The sequence below is a fragment of the Nematostella vectensis genome, chromosome 1, assembly GCF_932526225.1.
Source record: "Nematostella vectensis chromosome 1, jaNemVect1.1, whole genome shotgun sequence".
In the NCBI taxonomy this organism is placed as follows: domain Eukaryota; kingdom Metazoa; phylum Cnidaria; class Anthozoa; order Actiniaria; family Edwardsiidae; genus Nematostella; species Nematostella vectensis.
The window spans coordinates 7943420-7967183 of NC_064034.1; the positions used below are offsets into that span (position 1 = coordinate 7943420).

The 23764-nt window shown below is 40.9% G+C and overlaps 1 protein-coding gene across 6 annotated transcripts; it reads right to left on the reverse strand.

Annotated features, from left to right (window-relative positions):
- Positions 1-822: 822 nt before the first annotated feature.
- On the reverse strand, positions 823-23346 carry LOC5520593 (adhesion G-protein coupled receptor G6). Of its 6 annotated transcripts, none has more exons than XM_048728365.1 (16): positions 22960-23346; positions 17860-18180; positions 16538-17005; positions 14752-14904; positions 13763-14629; positions 13021-13278; positions 9027-9097; positions 8560-8624; positions 8061-8224; positions 7357-7586; positions 6793-6945; positions 6237-6322; positions 5130-5551; positions 4366-4579; positions 3421-3780; positions 823-2774 (listed from the first exon to the last, which is right to left on the reverse strand). In XM_048728365.1, the coding sequence occupies exons 1-16, from the start codon at positions 23036-23038 to the stop codon at positions 2099-2101; spliced, it is 4587 nt and encodes a 1528-aa protein (XP_048584322.1). In that variant the 5' UTR covers positions 23039-23346; the 3' UTR covers positions 823-2098. The 6 variants fall into 6 exon arrangements, with proteins under 6 accessions (XP_048584322.1, XP_048584321.1, XP_048584323.1 ...); XM_048728364.1 differs by having other exon boundaries at positions 16538-17011; XM_048728366.1 differs by lacking the exon at positions 17860-18180 and having other exon boundaries at positions 16538-17011.
- Between the last annotated feature and the right edge of the window lie 418 nt (positions 23347-23764).

Genomic DNA, 23764 nt, shown 5'->3' on the forward strand with positions numbered 1-23764 from the left:
CCAGTTCTCATACGTTTCAGGGTGGCAATGAGAGGGGGGTACCAATTATCCTACGTGTCAGGGTGGCAATGAGAGGGGGTACCAATTCTCGTACGTTTCAGGGTGGCAATGAGAATGGGTACCAATTCTCGTACGTTTCAGGGTGGCAATGAGAGGGGGTACCAATTCTCGTACGTTTCAGGGTGGCAATGAGAGGGGGTACCAATTCTCGTACGTTTCAGGGTGGCAATGAGAGGGGGGTACCAATTCTCGTACGTGTCAGGGTGGCAATGAGAATGGGTACCAATTCTTCTGGGTGTCAGGGTGGCAATGAGAGTGGGTACCAATTCTCCTGGGTGTCAGGGTGGCAATGAGAGGGGGGTACCAATTCTCGTACGTGTCAGGGTGGCAATGAGAGTGGGTACCAATTCTTCTGGGTGTCAGGGTGGCAATGAGAGGGGGTACCAATTCTCCTGGGTGTCAGGGTGGCAATGAGAGGGGGTACCAATTCTCCTGGGTGTCAGGGTGGCAATGAGAGGGGGTACCAATTCTCGTACGTGTCAGGATGGCAATGAGAGTGGGTACCAATTCTCCTGGGTGTCAGGGTGGCAAAAAGGAGGGGTACCGAGGCTCCTGGGTGGTAGCGTGGCAATGAGAGGGGGGTAACAGGGCTTGTTGGTGTCAGGGTGGCAGTCAGAGAGGGGGTACCAATTCCCCTGGATGTCAGGATGGCAATGAGAGGGGGTACCAATTCTCCTGGGTGTCAGGGTGGCAATGAGAGGGTGTACCAATTCTCTTGGGAGTACCAAGGCCCCTGTGTTTCGACGATGAAAGCATCAACACTTTGCACTTATAACGATTTAATAACTTGTATTACTTATGTAGCGCGACATATCGGTATACAGGTTTTTTTATGATCATCAACTTATGGTTGAAAGTACGAGGTTATTTTAAATTCTTATATTCTGATAAATAAAACCTATATCAGCTTCATTATAGTGTAACGAAACTGTGTTTTTTTTTTGCTGTCTCATGTGCGACGTGTATTTCTTAACTCGGTAAACAATAAAAGCTTACCCTACTCTTTGGTTTCGCTAAAATTAAGTCCATTGCTTTCGGGACGCTTATAAAACAGCATATATCTACCATGAATCAATCTTGTAATCAACCCAGCGGCGTAGTCAGGTATTTTTAAAAGGAGGAGCCCCAAAAGGCCCTTTCAAGGCATTTTCTCCAGTATTTTTAATAATGTCCTATATATTTAATGTATTTTTGGCTGCAAGAAGGCGGGGGACGGCCCCCCCTGGCTACGCCCCTACAACCCCCGTACCAAACACCTATTTGATATTTGATGGCGTAACAAACCATATCCAAGCGTAGTACTGTCTAGAGTCTCAGTACCAAATAAAACCAATCAATGAAACACTTATATTAAACACTTATAATAATACTGAGAAAGTTCCTTACTGCAGACGCGTATCACAAATAGATTGGACCAAATCACAGAGAATGCATGAATGTTGCATTGTATTTGTAGGGGCTCTATGTGGCTCTTATGGTGATTCCATAAACGATGACAGTGACTGAGAGGTGCATCTCTTGGTCTCTGGTTACACGCTCTTATCACAACTCCACTCCTCTTGTCCTTTCTCCCTATGTGTGGCTTGGTGTGTTGTTCTATTAGTTAATACAGATCCTGATAATTGACAGGCATGTCTGCGAGTCTCTGATTGGTTACACGCTCTTGTTCGTGTCCTTTCTAGCTCATTGTGTATTCTATTGGTTAATATGATAATGTTTGACAGGAAAGTATGTAAGTGTCTAAATGGTTGCACGTTCTTGTCACACCTTTGTTGTTTGGTGTATGCTATAGGTTAATATGGTTGATGATGATTGACATTGACCTCTGCGAGTCTCTGATTGGCTACACGCCCTTGTTCGTGTCCTTTCTAGCTTTCTATAGGTTAATGTTTTACAGGAAAGTGTCTAAGTGTCTAAATGGTTACAAGTTCTTGACACACCTTACTTCATCGGGTTCTTTTTCTTTGTTGTTAGGTGTATGCTATAGGTTAATATGATTGATGATGATTGACATTGACGTCTGCGAGTCTCTGATTGGCTACACGATCTTGTCACAATTTATTTCCTCGTGTCCTGTTTCCCCGTTATTAAATTCGAGTCCAGTATTATAATTATCTTTCAACTCAATATCCACGTGGTTTTCACCACAAAAGTCCTTGGTATCCCCAACACTATTGTTTGCACCAGCGACAATAGTCGAAACAGTCTCCTTCCTCGGTCGTTGTAGGTCGCTGTCGTGTCTCGCGACATAGTGTGTAACCTTGGCGTACGGCGCCTCAGAGCTATGATGACTTTCGCCGATTCCCTTCGATCTCTGGTACGAATCAGATGTCCCTCTGTGGCTGATCCCGAAACCGCTAAAAAAGAACTTCCACTGATTCCGCACCTCCTTGATCCTTAGGCAGTGGAAGATGAATATGAATAGACCTTGGAGGGAGTTAAAGATACAGAAGAGATACTCGAACGTGACACGCTGTAATTTGTCCCCGAATGAGAGCGCACCGAAGAGCCAGGTCAGACCGAGTAAGACCATGATTGCAAGGGCGGTTCGGACGCGGTATCGCTGCAAGGATTTCTTTTCTGGATTCACCATGGCGTCTGTGCAGCCAAGCTTGTGGACAACCAGCGCGTAGACCACGATGTTGATGGTGAGGGTGAGAAGGACTGGGGCGAACCAGGCGATCCAATAGTACAAGGGGTCGTAGAGGATACACCTGAGGAATAGAGAGACTAGGTGGTGAGTTGGATCGATATAGATGAACAACGTAATGATGAACTTTTTGGTGGCCGAGGTGAAGGCGTGCACCCTACGCATTCTCCCAAGCTACAGGCCTTACCCACGGAAGTTAGCCTGCGTAAATAGTCCCATTAATAAAATGGAACTATTTCCGGATGCACGCAGGCTAAAGGAAGTTTAAGTACTTTTCCTGCTTAAAGGGACTATACCTCACCAGTTGCGCATATCTAGTTTGCGCATGAAGTTTTAAGTTCCATTTGGGTCACGCCTTTGGGATGAAACTCTTTGATTCGTTCGATACATCATGGGGACGAATTTTTAATAATTTTTAATAATTAATGTGTGATTCTTCAGTTTATTGTTCGTTTCTTCATATATGGTAAGTCGCTTTTCAATTCTCTGGACGTTGTTTTTGGCATGATTCATTTGCTATTTGTTACTACGGAACGCATTTTTAGAATTGAGGTTGTAGGTATTGAGGGAAATTGGGCCATAAAACTATGAAATCCGGCATGTCAGCCAACTGGTATCGAGCCCAGAGGCACTACAAAGCGTTATTTACGTCAAATGTCTAGAGAGCTTTACCGCATATAATACTAACATAACACTCAAATAATACTCACGCTGTTTTGCTCCCATAGGAGAATAAGCTTCCAGGATTCTTGGTGATTTGTACGGCAGCCACAGTAGCCGTAATAGCAACAATCACAGCGGGAACGCCCCATGCAAATACCACAGCCTTCAACATGAACCTCCTCTGGTACGTGGCCATGACCTGGACGATCTGCAGGTAGAGGTTGTACCCCTCCACGCCCATCCACAGCACCACGGCGAGGGTCAGGTAGTGCAGCAGGACCGCTACGATCTGGCAGCCAAGTTGAGGTTCAGGTCGGCTGGCACCCGCTAGGAACACCACCAGCAGAAGGCCAAGCGCGATGCAGAGGTTGATCAGGATAGGTTGCTGATTCGTCTTGCGTAGATGTCTAGAAATTTTTAATGAAAAGCAGTGAGGTAGATTTACAGAATCATCGCACCTCCGGACTTGTGAAAAGGGTTGATCAAATTTTGTTATACTGATTTTCGGATATAAAAGTTTATCAAAACATTGACATCGGAATCACGAATAAGGATGTGAGGTAGATTTACAGAATCATCGCACCTCCGGACTTGTGAAAAGGGTTGATCAAATTTTGTTATACTGATTTTCGAATATAAAAGTTTATCAAAACATTGACATCGGAATCACGAATAAGGATGTGAGCCAGCAAATCATTAACTGATAAAAACAATGAGCTGCTAGTAGTAATAATATTGCTTTCAAATTTATGTCTTAAAATCATTTCCACAGCCATATTGGAAGCTAATAAAGCAAAAGGACCGTACTGGGGGTACTGGGGGCACGTGCCATCCCCTCCCCCCAATATTTAAAAAAATATATAAGGAAATGACCAGGAAATGTGGCGTGGCTGTACCCCCACAATATTTTCTTAATGTTTCTGTTTTTTGCCCTCCCCCCCCCCCCCTAATCTTACGTGGCCTGCTACGGCTCTGAACACGTTAAGCTTTACCTGAATAACGAGTATGTGAGCAAAGTGAGAAGAACCCCTACGAGCGAGATGGCGCACCCCACATACGATACAATGGTCAGAGACTTGGTCAGCGGATCATCCCCATCCCTCGCCTGGCCTGGTGGGGAGAATATCATGGCAAAGCTGGTCAAGTGATTGCAGGCGCATCCACCGTTATCGGTCACGTGACAGCCTTCATTGGACCATATGCTCACTGAAAAACAAAATGTTCATCAAGGTATACCTTCACATATGTTAGTCCACACCGAAGTATTTATTATATTTTCAAAATGAGGCCTTTTTTAAATATTTGAAGGTGGTATTGACACTGGCGCGTGCACTCATACGTTATACTCTCAGCAGTAAAGCATAAGTAGGAGAGTGTATCTTCAGTATTTTTCCTCTAATCAGTGATGATCCCTCTCTAATCAGTGCACATGGTACCCTCACCCCACCACCCTCCTCTTCGAAAATCAGTTGTATTTTGTTGTCATTAGTTTTTGACATAGTTTCCAGTAGCGGATCTAGGGGGGGGGGGGGGGGTAGGGGGTTTAAACCCCCTTTTGAGCTGCAAGAAAGCAGGAAGAAAAATTTAAAAAAATACCCTCTCTCCCCTTTGTCACTGAGCCCCCCCCCCCCCCCCCCCTTAGCGAAAAGCTAGATCCGCCCCTGGTTCTGTGATCGATATGCAAAGTCGATATGCAAAGTTGTCGGTGTTCTTTTTTTATCTCCAATTACATCTAATGTTGTTATTATCGACTTACTATTGTCGACCCAGTAGACGCACTTAAGTTCCCAGACTCCACTCGGCTTAGGGAATGTCAAAGCAACAGGCTCTGATAGATTCCGAATGCTCGTGTTATACACGCTACACGACAGAATTACGTCACTTGTCACCAGACCCTCCGCGTCATCATCTAGCACATTGGCTTCATCGACCTGAAACAGCTTGTTGTTTCCGTAATAAATAAATCCGACCCGATCAGAGTACTGGTCGCCGGCTTGGAAAAGGGTTATCGGTAGCTGTACGGAACTGCTGCCTTTCTTGCTGAATGTCAGGCCGCTGAATGCGCTTATGTTAATCTGATTCAGCTGAAGCGTCAGGGAGTCGGCTGTGAGTTGCTTGGAAGTTTGGCCTTCTGGGAGAGGCATTGTCATGACAAGGGTATCAAGAGTCTTGACGATCCTAGAAATGCGCAGATACAAAATATGTACGAGCCAAAAAATAGCCTTATCTTTTCCCAGCGAGCGCGGTAACAAATTCTAAATTTGATTCGTTTACGAGAGCGTGCTCACACGGGCCTCTTTTCCTATCTGTCTCTCAATTGCTCGCGGGCACGATACCATTTGCATGCGCCAGTTAAACGCAAGCAGACGTTGTTTACCGGTTTCTAGGTCGGGCTTTAATAAGAACACTATGAGCTTGCTCAGCATTCTAGGTCTCTATCAAAGTTTTTTCCAGCGCTCCAATCCAAGTCATGGTACATACTCACGAGGATTAAATAATTATATCATCCGTTTAATTAACAAAAAACGCTACTTTAATGATGCATTTTAAGATTCCGTACAATGCAACTTTTAGCAACATTTAAGATGGGTTTTTGAAGGAGAGTTAAAGTGTGAAGATGTTACAAAAAGTCGAGAGTTTGATAAAAGCTTAATTTGAAGAATGATTCCCCTGCACTTAATCCAAACAAAAGTCTTAAAGGTTTAAGAACACTCACCTTCCATCCCTTTCTTCTTCCCAAAAGAAATTACAGTTATAAATTTCAGAAAAAAACATTTTTAAACCCTTCTAGTAGCCCCATTTAACCATTTTGCTCGGGATTCAAGGATTAGAATTTGGACAAGCCATGTGATGGTAAACGTACTTGGTGGACGCCTGCTTGCTGCCGGAAAGCGTCTTTTTGTCCATCTTCATAATGTCACTCACAACAAAAACAATGACATCGCCAGTCTTTAACAAAAGCCAACACAATAAGCATTAAAATCAAGATAACACGTCGAATAGATAATGCGGCCTTCAACAAAGCATTTTCTCATGAAACAGACACTTTGACTTTGACGACTTTTATTAGACCGCGCTGGTACCAGAAACAAGCATGACTTTCTTGGCCTGCTGACGCAAGTTAAATCTTTTTCTAATTGTGAATAGTAATCTCCCACCACCCCTTGCAGCTGGTGAAATTTACGAGGATCCAGATACGGTGTAGTCGATTCTAAGACATAAGAAAACCGCCACAGACAACCAACGTACGGGACCCGTCTGACTGGAGTGATTGGTTTCCTGGAATTGTTTCATTGCATAGGTGGCACATGCCTTAGGGAGCAAAGCTTTGCCAAATGAGTCCCCAAGCTCCCTTTCTTTTGATAGTAGTATCATTTAGAAAATAGCCATGACATATGTGGTACATGGCCTCTTCTTACCTCGTTCAGTGACTCTTTGTTATCTACCAAGTTGTCTAAAGTGTCAGCCACAAGAGAAGCATCAGCTTCGTTAAGATCCTTCGCTGGTGTCTGAGACAACAAGGTCTTCAGCTCATCTGCAGTGCTCTTGGCATTGGCATTTGTAATGGGTCGCTAGGATACAAATGACAGATATTCGTCTCTATTTGATACATATCCCTTTGGAGTCTATCGGTGATAGCAGTTTGATAGTGGAAAATGTCCACACAACGAGTTCTTAATATGTGAAAGTCGTATTCTCCTTTGTTTCACAACGTTCTAAGGCTGCTGGGCCGTAGCAGGGGGTGGAGCACTAGGGGCACGTGCCCCAAATTTTTTTTCAAAAATTATAAGAAAATGACCGGCTGGGGAGTGACTGTGCCCCCAAAATATTTTCTCAATGTTTCTGTATTGTCCCCCCCCCCCCCAATATTTCGAGGCCTGCTACGGGATTGGGTTGTGAAGGAAAGTTTCTTGGTCTGCTTTATTTTCTCCTGTTTCTATGCCAGCATATTACAAAAAACTGGAAAAAAAAACTAGAAATACCTGTGAGATGTCGTGAAGCTGTCTCGTTCTTTTGCTTTTATACTGACAACGTTCGAGCATAGGATCTTGCCAAGTCGCTCCAGAAGCAAAATCGCCGATGCAAATTCTCGTTGCGTTTTCTTCATGATTGTAGAAACATGATAAGGTAACTACTTTCAACAATTTCGTTGTTTGCCAATTGTATTTGCCTTTGATATCCTCTTTTCCAGTTGCTTCTGCAAAGCAATATTCTGCAAAACAAAAATAGTGTTTGTTCTGGCGTAAGTATCTTCCTTAAGTAGTGGCCAAGCTCGTGTATCTGATAGGCGTAAGGAGTCCCGCTTGCTCATCCTCTTCTCTACGCCTATTAAACGGGGTCGGACACCTTTTTGCATAGCGATAAACCTTTGCGTATCCTCTCACAAAATCCTGGCTACAACTGCGTACCATTATCTGAAGCATGCGATATTTACTCATCATTGTCTGGCTTTTAAGCCAGGATAACAGCTGAATCACAGAGCAGAGGAGAAGGAGGTATCAAAATGCTGCTACGTGAAGGTGCGTATCAGGATACACAGGAACTAGCGTCACATCAATAATTGTTTTCTCTTGATTTTTGGTCACAAACAGTGCTCGTCTTACAAATGATCTATCAATCGTTCTCAAAAGACTTGTAATGGGTAACAAAACTTCACAAAAATCTACGTATTGATTTAGTTCTATACCTGCACTTGTAACTCCAATGTTATTTTTCTTGAGTTTGAGTTGCTTCAGTTCATCGGACGCTCCTCGCACGAGGTTTTCTTTCAATCTATTGTATGCTGTCGTTACGTTGCTTCCGTCTTTGGTTTCATATACAACAAATTCCATTCGTCTGCCTTTGTCCGTTCTGTGAATCAATTACGTAGCCAGGTAGCTAAAATAAACTTATATGCCTTTTTCAAGGTGTTATACTACTACTACATGTTGTTTCATGTGTAGGGTTAAAAATAGGCATTTAGCCATATAAACGCGTATCTAGCAATTATACCGCCTAACATTCAGGCAAAATACCGTGTCGCAATATTAAAAAAAGGCATTCCCGCACCCGATTCTGAACCTGATACCTTGGCCGGAATAGGCTACTGCCACTATGAGATCAGCATACATATAAATTCAACAGGAGTGTGGAGTTGTTCTGAAAAAGTTAACATTGTGTAAGGTGAACTACACCCAAGTACTTACGGTTCTCCTTTTTTCAAAACACTGTATCGATTTTGGTCGTGGTCGCTGTTCAGGAAACTTTGTACCTAAAAATGATAGTTAGTGTTTACCACCAGTTACATCTGTATGCCAGGGGAGATTAGAATGTACTTTAGCCAAACACTACAACTTCCTCCTCCTATTTTTTATTTAATATACACGGCATGGCGCACATGCTGGTCCCCTATGATGAGTGAAAACTGTGAGGCAACTGGCAACCCTCCTTCTAGCTCTCAAAGTCCCCTAAAGAACACCATGGAGTAAGTTTAAGAAGAAAGACAAAAGAGTAAGAAGGGATTATTGATAATTGAAAAGCGATAACGCGTGCGTAGTAGTATACAAATCGCCCACATCCCTCTAGCAACAAAATTTTATCAAAAGAAAAGGACATCGCCGTGAGTATTGATATAACCCGTGCGTAATCTCCGCCCACGGGTCAATAATTGTACCTTGCTGGCTACATCATTTGGCGGCTGATTTTTCTTGGTTGAGACGAGAAGTAGATACCAAGTGTACATGTCTGAAATGGAAATGATATTGGATTTTATACGTATATTTACTGTATCATTGACGATCGTTGGGATTTCTGAAGGAGAAGTGCGCTGGCATAGGTATTATATGAAAAGGTCGATTTGGGGATTCTGTTATAGGGGGAGCAAATGGTGTTTCCGAGCATAATGAGCACTTTTACTTAAAGTATTTCCAAGTTTTGATGAAATACTGTGCATCATTCCCCGATAAAGCGAGCCGACAGCGCGCCTGAAGTTCCTGTCAAGTATATACTAGGAAGGGTTATTCGCATTCAACGGACTATGTCTCTCCTCCAGGTCAACATAAGCTTCCTTCCCGTCGGGCATACCCACATTGACGTGGATCAGGTCTTCTCTTGCATTTCCAAGGGAATATCCAAAGAGTGTGCAATGACCTACCAAGCGCTGGGATCAATCATCCGTAGATACTACAAAAAGCAGGGTGGAGACGGCCAGGAAGATACACGACCACAGTGGGCTAAAATCAATCAGGTTTACGCCATCGAGAGTGGATCATCCCCCACTCTAGGGGGATACACAATCTCGCTGACTTTCACGACTTCGTGCTCTACAGAAATGCTCAAAGGTTCTGTGAGATGAAGTACAAAGTTTGGTGCACAGGAGAGTTCGGTCTTGTACAATTTCCTCCCATGACCCCCCTCAAATCGACACCGTCGACCATCCCCGATCTGGTGATGCCAGACTACGCAGGAAAGACCTGCAACCTAGCCCGTCTAGGGGAAATGGTAAGGCGTGAAGTTGCAGTAGGAGCCATGGGGAGTGGAGAGGAGAGTGAATGGAAATCGTTCATAGATGAAGAAGAAAAGCTGTACACTACTTTTTAGTCGGCGGAGATGGTGTTCTCGAAGGAAAACGGTAAGATGAATATCTGTACCATGCACCTATTAACAACGTTAATTCTGAGTGTAACCGCTCCCTTACTCTAAAGAAGACAGAACCACACACCATCGCAGGTTTGCAGGAGCGAATCCAGGATTTTCAATGGGAGGGGGGGGGGGGGGGGCTGCTCCAATATATAAACTTGTGATGGGAGGTAAACGTTAGCTCCCAGAAGTTTTTCTAAAATGTTTGGTTTGCATAGCTCGCTCCCATTTCCTAAAAGCACGAACACATTTTCCTGTTATAGCCTCCTCTGCAGGCATCTCAAGTGTTTTTTATTCTCAGTATTTTTATGAATTGGGGCTCCTGTGGTGAATTGAACCGGAAGCCGGAAGAGGGGAGGGAGAGAAATGAAATCGCGACTAACCCTGGCACCACTCTTTCTTGAATACGCCACAGGAAGCCCTAAATAGAAAAAAAGCCTTTTTTCCACTCGAGACGCCTGCGGAGTAGGCTATTCCTATTTTTTTCTGTTTTCCTAGAGAAACATTGAGAAATTGCGAGAGAACAGGGAGTTTTAAATATATATTATTTCAGAACCCCGGCCCTTTACTAGAACAGTGGTGGGATAGGGTGTTAGTTTGTACCCTAGTTTCCGGCCATTAGATAATATATATATATAATAAAATTAGCGCCTTATATGTAATATTTCTTATAACTATTGTTGCTGCTGGATTGTGGATGAGCTGGTGGAGCGCCCACTCACAAGGACAGACGCCACAGCACCTGCTCTCGCTGACGTACTAAAGCAAAGCAGATCAAAGGAAAACGGAGACGGTATAGTTCCTGTAAGTATACCTATCAGTCCCGTTGAGAGGGAGGGGCTTGGATTGGGATGGAGGATGCTGCTGGGATTGTGACAATACGTTAAAGAATGATCGGTTTTGATCGAAAAGCGTACATATTTTATATGGCATTCATATTATTCTTGCAATATTATTTCATTTTACTTGATTTGCCCAGGGGTACTTACGGGACACAGTATAAACAAATAATTATAACAAAATAACAGATTATAAACTGATTGTAGGTTTATACTGGCCCATACAGAAGACCATCTACGGTGAAGCAAGGAGACTTCGTAGCTGTGAACCTTGCTAACTATCGACCACCCAATATAGGAAAGGTGGCCGAGCTGCGAGGTGAGGAGTTCCTTATCGAATGGTGGAAAGGATCCTGGTTGAGGTCGTGGCGGATCTGGGAGGGATGCGAAAAAGAAGTCCTCCCAGTAAAGTGCATCCTCCTCTACGCCTTCGAGCTCGATGCAGATAGAAAGCTGGTGAAGGACACTAAGCAAAACTAGAGGGCAGCGTACAAAAATGTATCCTGCCATTTTAACTATTTGCTACATAACCAGGAAGATGCTTTATCACACAAACATATGAGCGGCCAGTTTCAAGGGCGGTAGGAACAGTGTGTGTTAGGCTAAATTCTGAAAATTTCCCTCTAATTTGGCTAAAATGTGCCTTGTTTGTTAGGCTAGATTCTGATAATAAACCACGTATTCCCCTCTAATTTGGGTGTGCCTTATTTGCGACGCCCTCTCAAAATTTGATTACAAAAAAAACGTTCAAGTTAGCGCGTCGGGGACAGTTTTCGCGCTACGGGAAAGTAGATCGGGTTACCCAACGTAATTTGACCGGGATTTCTAATCAAACAATTAGAGCGCGTCGCAAATAAGGCACAGCCAAATTAGAGGGAAGTTCGTGGTTTATTATCAGGATTAAGCCTAACAAACACTGTTCCTACCTAGTTTCGCACATTTCACTGGTATTTTTTCTGTAGCCTTTCTGTAGCCTATCTATTTCGGGGTTTTCGTGCGGGAAAAACTACTCCTGGACGGTATAAATTTATACATTCCTTTTTGAACTCGGGGACGGTATAAATTTATACATTCCCTTTTGAACTCGGGGACGGTATAAATTTATACACTCCTATTTGAACTCCGAGACTGTATAAATTTATACATTCCTATTTGAACACCGGGACTGTATAAATTTATACATTCCTTTTTGAACTCCGGGACTGTATAAATTTATACATTCCTTTTTTAATTCCTGGACTGTATAAATTTATACATTCCTTTTTTAATCCTTTTACTTTGGGTATTTTTACTCTTTTATAGAAAATTGTTGTTTCGCTCCTTTTTACATGTAAAAAGGCCCAAAAACTCCTCCTCAAAATTGAGGACTCCCGCCAAGAAAAGCCTAAAGGAACACAAAATGTGTCCTTGAAATGCGGGAGTATCTTTACTTAATCGTGCTTTAGTGTTATTTTCGCTGTATCTTTAGGAACTGAATCGTTTAAGGATCGAGTATGGCCATTTTGTTATGAATGGTAAGGGTCGAATATCAAATTTTTGTAAAAGAAGAGGAAATTGAAATAACTGAAGGGCTCTCAAAGGAGTAAGTTACGGACATGTGAAAAAGTAACGAAATCCATTATGTTGAAAAGGGTCCGACGCTCAAATTGTGTAATATCTGTACGTCTGCACAAAGGCTGTGATTGCAGAAATTGTCTAATATTGTAAATTTCAAATTCGTTACTTATAGTATAACAGGGAAATCCCTTGATGTCGGCTAAAATAGAGTTAATGTCACTCCATTTTCGCCAATTTTAAGTAAAAAACCCAAACGGCAAAACGGCATTTTCTCCTGACGTGGTTTTTTTTGTCATCTGCAAGAATCGGACATTATAGAAAAATTATTTGGTGAACAATTATATTTGGAAAATGCGCTTAAAGATCCTGGAGGATTTTGGGCTTTGAGGTGTGAAGGTTGGTAAAAAAGTGACCTGCATGTTTTAGTTACTGATGAGAATACATATGTACTATATTGTAGCAGAAGTGACTCAAATAAGAAATACATTCAAGCATTTGTCAGACAACAAAAAAAAAACAAGATTGTTCCAATAAAAAGAGCTATTTGCTACTCCTTGCGATAGAAAAAGACAGCTCTTTTATCGGATGATATGGCTCAACAGAGCCAGGCGCGTAAACAAATGAATATCTTACTTTTGGGAGCTACAAGCACGGAAGTCGATCGCGTCATTCCTGCGATGCTCTCTGCCACGCATGCGTAGTTACCCTGTCTCTCTCGGGTCACTTGGAAGCCATAGTCAGGCTTAGTCAGACTTAGATCAGGTATGAGGACATTGTTGTGGTACCACGTGATGTTGTACGATAGAGGACTCTTGACAGTACATAGTAAGGTCACTGATGGATCATCTTCTGAAGGTGCTTTGGTGATAAGAAGGCTCGTGGTGGGTAAAGCTGGCAGAGAAAAATGTTTGTTTAGAAAATTTGATATTTGATATTCTATGTTTTTGATAATGATAGGGAGAGAATAAATAATGATGATGGTGATGAGAATAAATAAAGATAATATTAAATATAATGACGATCATAATAATAAGGTAATAATAATGACGATAATTTTATAATTATGACTTGATGATGAACATGGTGATGCTGATGATGAAGTAGAAAGACCCTGATGATGCCATACAAAGACAAGGTGGTATGCGTGTATAAGTAAACCTTTTCACAACCAGCTCTTCTTAGAAAAGACGCTGAGCCAGGTGCGCGTCTTCTGTGAAGTTACTTGTCTTAACCAAAGGAAGAAAGTTCTGTTTTATTTTAGTCAAAATTGTGTATACAAGGTTTGTGTCAAACTAAGGCTCACTCATATAACTGCTTACCTACCCATTCGCTCCTATTGATTGATTCCTGACGAAGAACACCATAGCCTACTTACCGACACAGTCGCCATATCGTAACAGCATCATCTTCGGATCTGCGCCACAAGACTCATCACCGTTTTTACCGACCGCGTTTCTCCAAGTAAGAACCTTGCTTTTGCAAGCAAAGTCCACACTTTGACAGTTGGGTCTTTGGATTCCTACAATAGTCACACCTTGACTGTCGGAGAAGGACTTTGGTCCTTGGTGAGATAGTACTCCAACTTTTAATTCATTGTTTGTAATTGAAAAGTTCTTAATGGAAAATGGTTTTCCCGAAAACTCTTCTTCAACTTGCACTGTGAAATTAATCCTTAGCTTCTGGCTTCCAGACTGTAACCAAAGGACATAATTTCCTTCTTCTAATTCGCGTCTTAGTTGGCAAGAGTTAATTGTAGTCATGTCGAGGTTACTGATGGTGAGGGATGTAGTGTTGACACCATTTATGCGTTTCGTGACATTCGTCTCAGTACAAACTTCTGTAACTCCTTGATATAACTCTCGGCTGCGTTTACACACATCCCTGCACTCAAACCGCACCTTGACTTGTCTCGTTATGACTCCGAGATCAGGTGCAACCGAATCGGAAACGTTAACATCAACCACATAGTTTACCCCATCACTAAAGTTAAACTTTTTTGTGATTGAAATTTCTCCAGTGTTGTCATCAATAGAAAAGAAGTCCATAGCGTCATCTTCTTTGGGCGACTTTGAGCTAGATGACTCATCTGTTGCCATGGTTACACGGCGGATTGCGTAGACTAGAGGTGGGATGACCAGGGAACCACTGATGTAGCTGGCAGTTACCTTTGCAACCACTTCACCCGCTTTCAATCCAAAAGGGAGCGTGACTGTCTTTTCGGAGACGTTAATTGGATTTCTCCCTGAAAATGTCAAAGTCGCATTGAATAACAGTACAGTAATAAACAACATATGTTTATATGGGTGTTGTATAGCAAAGTCGAATAAAATAAATATTTCAAACTACTGCTAGTATTTCAATTACCCGTGCAGTTAGCCTTGTTGACCACACCCTTACGCCCCCATGTATTTGTTCCAGGCGGACAATTTTTGCAGGGCCGGGCTTGGTGTTCGCTGTACTGGTTTGCCTTACACAGTGCGCAACCTCCTTTTTCCCTTCCATACCCTGGCAAGCAAGCTGTAAATGAAATAAGAAAAAGAAGCTTTGATTATGGTAATTTATTATGATTTGAAAGTCAATAAAATACAGGAACAGACACGTCCTATGAATCAAAATCTTACAAGAACATATCAGATAAGAAAACAAGTATGAAGATAAAAAGAATATAAAAGCTTTAATAGAAAAGATGGTTTAAGTAAGAAAGTATTTTAGCATACAACATGCCGACGGCATGAACGCAAGAGTGACACATGGGAGAGAAAGGTAAACGATGATCATACAGTAGATGATTGATGATGTAGAAATTATGACGCAAAATGTAAAAGATGGTGGTTTAATCATATCATTATAGTCATGATCCTCGAGTCTCTTTACCCCAATCATCCTCCCCATAATTCTTGTCGTGACTCGTTTCTACTACTATATCAACCAAGCGTTCTACGCTCTGGGATGGCATGATTACAGACGCGTGCGTTTTTGAAGTACAGGATGTGACGTAGCCTGCTTGCCGCCTCTCCAGTGAGTTTATTAGGAAAATACTGTTTTAGGAGTTACGGTATTCCTTTTCCCCCTTTTACAGAAATCCTGAAACTTGGAAAACAGTAATTTCTGAATAAACCCACTAGGAAGCCGGCTAGCAGGCTTGATGAGACGATAAAAGGTTATCCTGGATAATTAAGGCTCTTTTTTGGTCTAAATAAAGAGTGTATGTTAGAAACTTCTAGTTACCAGAAAGTAAAGGTGCAATAGTGAATAAAGAGGAAAATACATATAATAACAATCTTAAACCACAACTATATTAAAAGCAAATAATAATATTAAACCAACACTATATTAATATAAACATGATACTCAAATGATGATGTCAATAACTGAAGAACAGTTGACGAAATCATGGATCATTATAGATACATACATAATCCAACAAGTTTATATTTATCAATCATCTTAAAATCAACACATTGGATTAACAGTAACTTTATTCAATAATCAAGTATAACAGGTATTGATGATCAATATTGACATTTATACATCTGATCCTTTTTCAATCTCAAAAGCTTTATTGGTATAACTATTAGTTATTCTTTACATCATTATATAAAACATTATATTCGAATACATTATATGGTTTCATTAATAAGTCTTACCCAGTTAGGAGCGCATCCAGGGTTTTCAAAGGGGGAGGGGGGTGTGCTGGAATAAAAAGACGGAAGGGGGGAGGGATGCGCAAATCCTCTGCGGCCATAAATCCCGCAGCTACGCACCTAACCATATAAATACTTCGCTTTTTTTGTACACATTCTGGAGATTTACCGGGGTTTTTTCCTATCGTTGTTGTTGCCATGTTTTGTTGTTGTTGTCATTGTTGTTTATTATGTTAAGTCACACTACATAACGTAATACTATGATAACACACATAGCCAGTCAGAAAACAAGACTGATACTCAACTTGACATCGAGTGACACTAAGCTTCAATCAGACATTAAGCAAATAAATACACGGCAACATATGACAAGTAGCTCGACAGAACTGTACTTTTACTAACACAGTAAACTTGACTTGATGACGTCACGGATACTTTGACATAACCACGTGACATTTCAATGACACCACGTGACAACACGACTCAACATAGAAGCGTCTACCTACCACATATACCGGAAGTAACCTCTACTGAGCCCTTAGGACAACAGGGCGGCGGTACTCCCCTAGCGCAGCATGACGTCATACTAATCAGGTTACCTTCTTTTGGGCTATGAGCAACGTTATTGACTTCTAAAGTTTTCACGTTCATTAATATAACTGTATTTTGTCTTGCGATACTCGAACACCTCCAAAGAGTAGAGTTGACCTTGTCACGAGAAATACTTTTATTTGCGGTAAAAATTATCGCGAAATCAATCTCCAAGTTGTCTGTCCTTTCGATCATTGTGATGGATCCAAGTACAAGATCAACAGCTTTGCAGGTATTCAGTCTAGTCCCCAAGAATCGAGACATCGTTATGAGCATGTCGCTAAGAATCGGTCTAATGTCATCTTCAGACACTGAATCCAGACCCAGGTTTTGATAAGACAGAGACGCTTGTGCCTCATAGCAACGAAGCATTTCAAATCCACCTGTAGCTGCAACAAATATCATGCATTTTGACAGTTGAAACAGAGATTGATCTGCTGGTGCATGTTCAAAATGAATAAACATAATTATTGCTCAAGTCAAGCAAAGGGCTGCGTGTGCTTGTGCGCGAGTGGTTGTTCATCGTTTTCTGCACGAAAAAGTCTACAGAATTGTTATCCACTGGATAGTTTACTTTGCTTACATAATAACGTGTTTCTAGTTAAAACTAAAACTCACTCCCAGCACTTCACGAATTGTCAAGGACAGCTTGACACGCAGCGAGAAATTGGCACATGTCAATCAACGCTCCTCTCGAACCAGTCCCCATATCTATCTAAACCAAAACAATGCGCGGTGCCGTATAACAGAACTACAATTTTAGGACAAATGTTGTTATTTATAATACTGAATATTTCGGGTGTATCGAAAATCCAAGCTTGACTGACTAATAAACCTCCTAAATTGAATCCGCAAAAATATTTCTTTAGAATGCAACTTGCAGTCTTCGAGAAAACCTGTTTCATTACAATAGCTTCTGAAGATACTAATTAACTGTTTCATTATCGAGGAAGCATCAAGGTGTCCGATAGTCCCCCCCATTATAATGATGGCGATTAGCAAATAAAAACACTATGTTATCGCAGCAAAATAACAAACAAACAAAAGCATTTTATAATAGGAAAAGTTAAGTAAAAAATCCCCTGTTATAAGATCAGCTTGGATTAACTTCGTGCCAACTTGAGTAGATGATAACGATGATTAGGATAGTCCGGAAGAACATCGAACTCCATATGACGATATCTCTTCTAGCATCTGATAATTAGAGTTTCCCATTTGTCTTTTAAATCATACTTACACGAGTTCAAAAAGTAGACATCATTGGCCCATCGTCCCCCTTTTCCACCACTGCCGCAACTTGCACCATCCAAGACGCCGTATTTGTCATAAGTGTCACTCGCATTCACTCCTGTCCAGCATTCTCCGCCGTTCTGAACTCCAAACGCATCGTAGCCTAAGGTCCAGGTGACATTGGCGCATCTGACGATGGTGTCTGGTTCCGTTGATGCTATTGATATGACCCGGAAAGGTAGGGCTCGCGTTCGTGTATCCTTAAAACACCCAACGTGCCAGAAGTCGATATGGTGACCATTCCAATTCCAGAAAGACAGTAAACTTCCTGGAAACGACAGTTTACATGGGAAATCGTGCAAATGGATGCGATGTTTGTCCATAAGATTGCTTTGCTCTGATTGTAACCTCAAACTTTGCATGTGAAGATGATAACAGGCATCGGTAAAAGCTGTTTTAATACTTTAACTATTTGTTTTTAATTAATACGGCAGCTCTTTTCCTCAAATCTTACAAAATTTAAAATAAAAAAAAATGAAAGGAAACAATTTATCTGCTCACTTCTACTTAACATAGAACACAATTTATAAATATGGTCCCTAGCAAATTCATACCGGAAGAAATGCACTTAATGAGCACATAATTTAGTAATAATATAATTTTCTAAGATCGACATTTCTAAGTATAGTTTTCTCAAACATACTACATAGAGCTACATTTCATTGAGCCACGCCCCTTTATTAATAATTTTTTACGATGACTAGAGATCGGTGAATAAACAAGTTATATAATACATAAAAATACCGACATGACTAGTACTTCATAAAAAGGATGAAGATGACTGTTTATGTATATTATATCATCTTAACCAGTAATAGTACTTCAGATAAAGAAAGCTGATGACCATGGTCTATATATATATTATATCACCATTCTATATCATATCATCGATGTTGGATTTTTGTAGTTGGTTAGATAGCCAGCTGGTAGATCTATGGCAAAGCAGTTCATTTAATCCATTTTCTACATTAGATTTTATGTTGTTATTTCTTAAAACGAAAAAAGGAAGCCATGATGACGAACTGTCCTTGTGGCAAAGGCTATCCATCGTATTCAAGCCTGACAGCGTAACCAGGGCATAACGATGACGGTATAATCTATCCATAGTACGGTGAAAGATATTATCACGATAGTATTGTATTCTAATCTTTGATAAAGTAACCATTCCCATAGGGTTGAAAACTAGGCCTTGCCATTGTACCTATAGTGTACAGCGTCGAAAACAGGCCTTATTGTCGTAGCCAGCATAGCCTTGCCACCGTAGCTACTTTAAAATGCTGGGCGACATTATGCCCTACACAGTAACCAGGTCTGTAGTACCGTAACCAGAGCCCTTAAGAAGGCCTTTAAAAGTTACCAGGGTTTGCAAAGTAACCATCAGGCAAAACAAAATGATATAAAGAATTTTTACCAAAGGACGAGGTTGCTTAAAATTATAGATCTATATGCTAAATTTTTCAAACTTAAAATTAGACACATCGTGAAAGACGCACGTGAAAGGTTAACATTTAGAAGGTGTAAGACAGCTTGAAAGTGTGTCATACTCCTTATTCAAGCTCAATGTGCGATTTTGAAAGGTAACCAAGCCTGGTTTAAAAGTGAGGCGGGCGTCGAGCAAACAAAAACGGCGTACTACAGAGCTTTGTGCTTGGTCTGTTACGTGCTTTTCTGTTAAAAAAATTACCTTTCGGCCAGCGAGGATTGTACTCCTTTAAATGTATGCGGATAACAACACAATTTATGAGATGTCATGGTAGAGTTCACTTTATGATACACTTTATGTGTATGTCAGTCCCTCGATATCATTGCACCTATACGTAGAAGATTTAACGTCTCTAAAAATGCATGGTCAACCCCCACCTCTCTTTTAAACAAGGCTTTGGTTATATTTCAAGATCTGGCTAAGAACTGTGAATAGGAGTATTGATTAATAATGGCATTTGAAAAGTGAACACAAAACATGACAGTGTTAGCATGCTTTAACTCTACAGTGGTACTTACATATATTAAACATATACACATCATTCGCGTCTCTTCCACCGTCTCCATTCATACATGCCAAAGACGTGCCATACAATGCATAAGTCGACAAAGCGCTATAAGAGGACCAACATTCTCCGAAGTATTGCAAACCAAACGCCTGATAACCCAGCACCCAGGCAAGGCTAGCACAGTTAGTGATGGCGCTCGGGTCGCGTGTCCAGTTCAGTGAGAGAAGTGTCGGCAGAGTACGTCCCATAGTCTTGTTGTCTTTGAAGCAGCCCAGGTGGTGGTATGTGGGTGGCTCGTCTAGTCCGACTTAGTTAAAGCGATGGTGAGATTAAACTGGGCTCAGGCAAGAGCTCCCCCACTATCCCACGAAAACACCTATCCCCAATTGAATCCCCCTCCACACTCACACACACACGCACGGGCGCTCTGTCCGCATTCCTTAGCTTCTCAAACACTTCCCTTAATACCAGAGGTGTGAGGTGTGACTATAAGCTCCTCCAAATCCTATCCCTAGATTCGCAAACCTTATCCTAGCTCGCTCTTCCTAATCTACAACACCTCCATATCATAACAGCTCCTTTTATAGGGCGCAACTAACTATTTATTTCAAAATATTGTATTGCCCAAACCTCGCTACGACCCTGCACCAGTGTCACCACCTTCTCACACCCTTCCTCTACCTCCTCTCTGCACCTAATCCTCTGTTTCTTGGAGCAAGCGACTTACTCCATCCTACACATCGGCCTAGCCCTCGCCACGCCCCGTCTCTACTTCCCCTCCCTCCCCCCCATCCAATCTGCACAAATCCCCTCTACAATATTTTTCGTTTAAACTTGCCTAATATGGAGCACATTGTGGCTGTTTTCAAATCAACAAAAAGATTCTTTGTGTTGTTATGTTTCGGAAAGTGGGGAATAAAAATATTGATTAGATTTTTTTACCCGAAACATTCAGTATAAAAAATGCTTTAGGTTTAAGGTATGTGGGAGCAATCAAGTGAGTGACTATCAGACAACAAAATAAAGTAAAAAAAAAATACTATTTTCTTAAATGAATGTAATAAATCTGCCATGTCATTACACCTGTACACTGTAAACACTTATTACACTGTCAACACTAATACGTCTTACGTCTGAAGCAATGCTCAAGTAAGCGTGCAAATATTAAAGTAAGTGCTAGAACCTGCCTCTCGTAGAAACACCTAATAAACGAACGTCATAAGGATGCAACCATGCCAGACGAGCATTCATATTCAGGAATAAATAAATCCTAGAAGCCCAGTGCATCATTACAATACCTCTGCGCTAAACTACCATTACCCAAAGCTCCTTTCAGTAATATCCAAGACGTTTGTTTTTGAAGCATGTTTGGTTGTTTTGTAATCTGCAGTTTTCTCAGCATCTCTCTTCCACCCAACCAATAATCGTATTAGTACATCTTTACCTAATGCTTAGCTTACGGCATATGGACCGAGGGCAAACGATATTCTTCACACAAAGACACTGAAATCATTTCCAAACATCTGGTTGCCTCCAGTTTGTGAAGAGGGCCAGACTATCCTTTCTTAACTACCTAACTTCTACCTTTGTCAGCCTAGCAAAATAAAAAAATGTCTTCAAGTTGACAACTAAGGCCTTAGATGATATACAAACACTGGTGGGAAGCTGGGGAAGGGTGCATGAGGCGTGCGCACCTTGGCTATGCTGCTGCGCAAAGAAATGACCTAAAAAAGGCCCTAGGGATTTACTATAACAAAAAACATCTAGTAAACAAAACAGGGGGTCAAATGTGACATCGTGCTCATTACAGGGATTAAAATTAATTCGAAACATTAGTCTACTGCACACTAACACCAGTGACTATATGTCAAAAAAAATTTTGTTCGGTTTTTGTCTTCTTTGGAAATCCCTTGCTTGTTACGCACTATCTACTAGTTGCGACTAACTAGAATATTCAACATATTATATATCTAAGGGAGCATAAACAAGCTTACCTACAATAAGTGCTCTATTTTTCGCCATTTCTCATTCAAACTTTGCTAACTAGACAGGAACTACACAACAGCAAATACTTTATCTAGATTTGTTGAGCAAAATACATTTTTTTTTTCTTTAAGTAGCTTGTAAGTTATTAATACCGTAAACGGGAAAGTTTAAACAACCTTACAGGGGGGTTTGCGTGGGCTCACATTTCCTACATCCATCAAGAGCGCCAATTTAAGAGGATGCTTTTATTGATCAGTGTAGGCTGAAGAAAAAAAATGCCTAAGGCAAGCGAAGGAAATGGAAAAGATTAAAAATAAAAAGAAAATGACTTGTTATCAACGGAAATAGTTATTAACGCAAAATCCTTTTTCGTTTTTTCATTTATGATTTACTTTATTTACCGTGTCTGTCAATTGAAACTCGAAGCCATAGGCACTAAACAAATTAGGACCATTTATATCAAATGCTTTAATCGTATCTAAATAACTCAAGATGTGGATGTTCTAACGGTGAAAGTCGGACCAAGAAAAGATTTTTGCCTTTTTGAGGTCCATAGGGTAATAAAAACTATATTATCTGCAAACAGAGTTATTGACATTGAAGTAATCATGTAAGTACTTAAAGTGATTTAAACGACAAGGTGAAAAGCTAAAATAAAAATAAATTAAAACTTCGGAAAAACAAATAGTATGGGAGCATTTCCTAATAGGTATGTCAAGATACCATCAAACGACTTCTAGGAAAGGTTTCGATTCTGCGCGAATATCAACAATGCATAGATTTTAAAAAATGACGATCACAGGTAAAATATGGCTTAAATGAATAGTTGCTGGTGATTGACATAAAGTGCAGTTAAAATTTAACGAACAAAACACGTATACTAAAAAGCGTGATATCAGCCTTAAAATACAAAAACTTCCTTGCCTAAATAATAGTTAGAACGAGGTGTTAAACGAGCAATGCTAAGGACTTTGATAAGTGCGAATGAGCTATAACAGACTACCTTTTGCACATAAAAAAATGCCATATCAATATTACTAGGTGATAACAACGCACGATAAAATACTTACTAGGATGGTCACCGGATACCAAAGAAGGAACTCCGTACAGCACTAGAAGCAGCGGTACAAACAAATACTTCACCTCCATTGCTACATGAATATCTACCGAACGATTCCGTCTCGATTGATCAATCCATATAAATAAGTCCCATTTTAGGAGACGAAAGCGAAGCGGTTACCTCATGAACTCGAGGATTAAAGAGCTTTCTTTTTCTGTGTATTATCCTTCAATGAAACGCCAAAATTGGCCCAAAGTCAAAACTCGAAATTTGTGTAATTTTGCATGGAAATGTGGCCAGACTTGTTAGTTCAAATCAATTGAAGTGGAGCGTAGATTGTTGATGTTCCCTCTTCATTTCCGCACGCATGGTCGTGACCGTGACAGGCTAATTCATTTGCATTAATTTGCATACAAAAGTGACGTCACGCTGAACGATAGATTGCTGCCGATCCAAATAAAATTTATTGCCTAGTTTTACCAATGCAAAGATAATTACCGCTCTATTCATTTTCTTACTGTGTTGAAGTGCCAAGGAGTCACTGTACTTTAGATTAAAGTCTGCAGGCCAATTTTTTATTTTTATTTTTAGGAGATGACTCATTAGAGCGTCTGTATACACAGAACAGGTTGGGCGTTATGCATTGTTTATCACTTAAATAGAAGAGTCTAGAGGAATATTCATTGCATTTACACCACGAGGTGATCGCGTGCTCTAAGTCGGGTAGAAAACATTTGGAATGCAAAAATTGACATTGTTTTGTTTTGCAACGAAATGAGAAGAGACACTGGGAAAACGATTAACATAATATGAAT

Bases quoted from the DNA above. Each gene is read 5' to 3' on its own strand.
- LOC5520593 (XM_048728364.1), bottom strand. From the start codon at position 23,038: ATGGAGGTGAAGTATTTGTTTGTACCGCTGCTTCTAGTGCTGTACGGA. The intron at 17,012-17,859 runs GTAAGTATGATT...TATTTGTTGCAG, and splicing joins TGTCTACTTTTTGAACTCGT to CTACAGGTGGATTTGAAATG. The intron at 14,905-16,537 runs GTAGGTAGACGC...TTTCATTTACAG, and splicing joins GGTTACTTCCGGTATATGTG to CTTGCTTGCCAGGGTATGGA.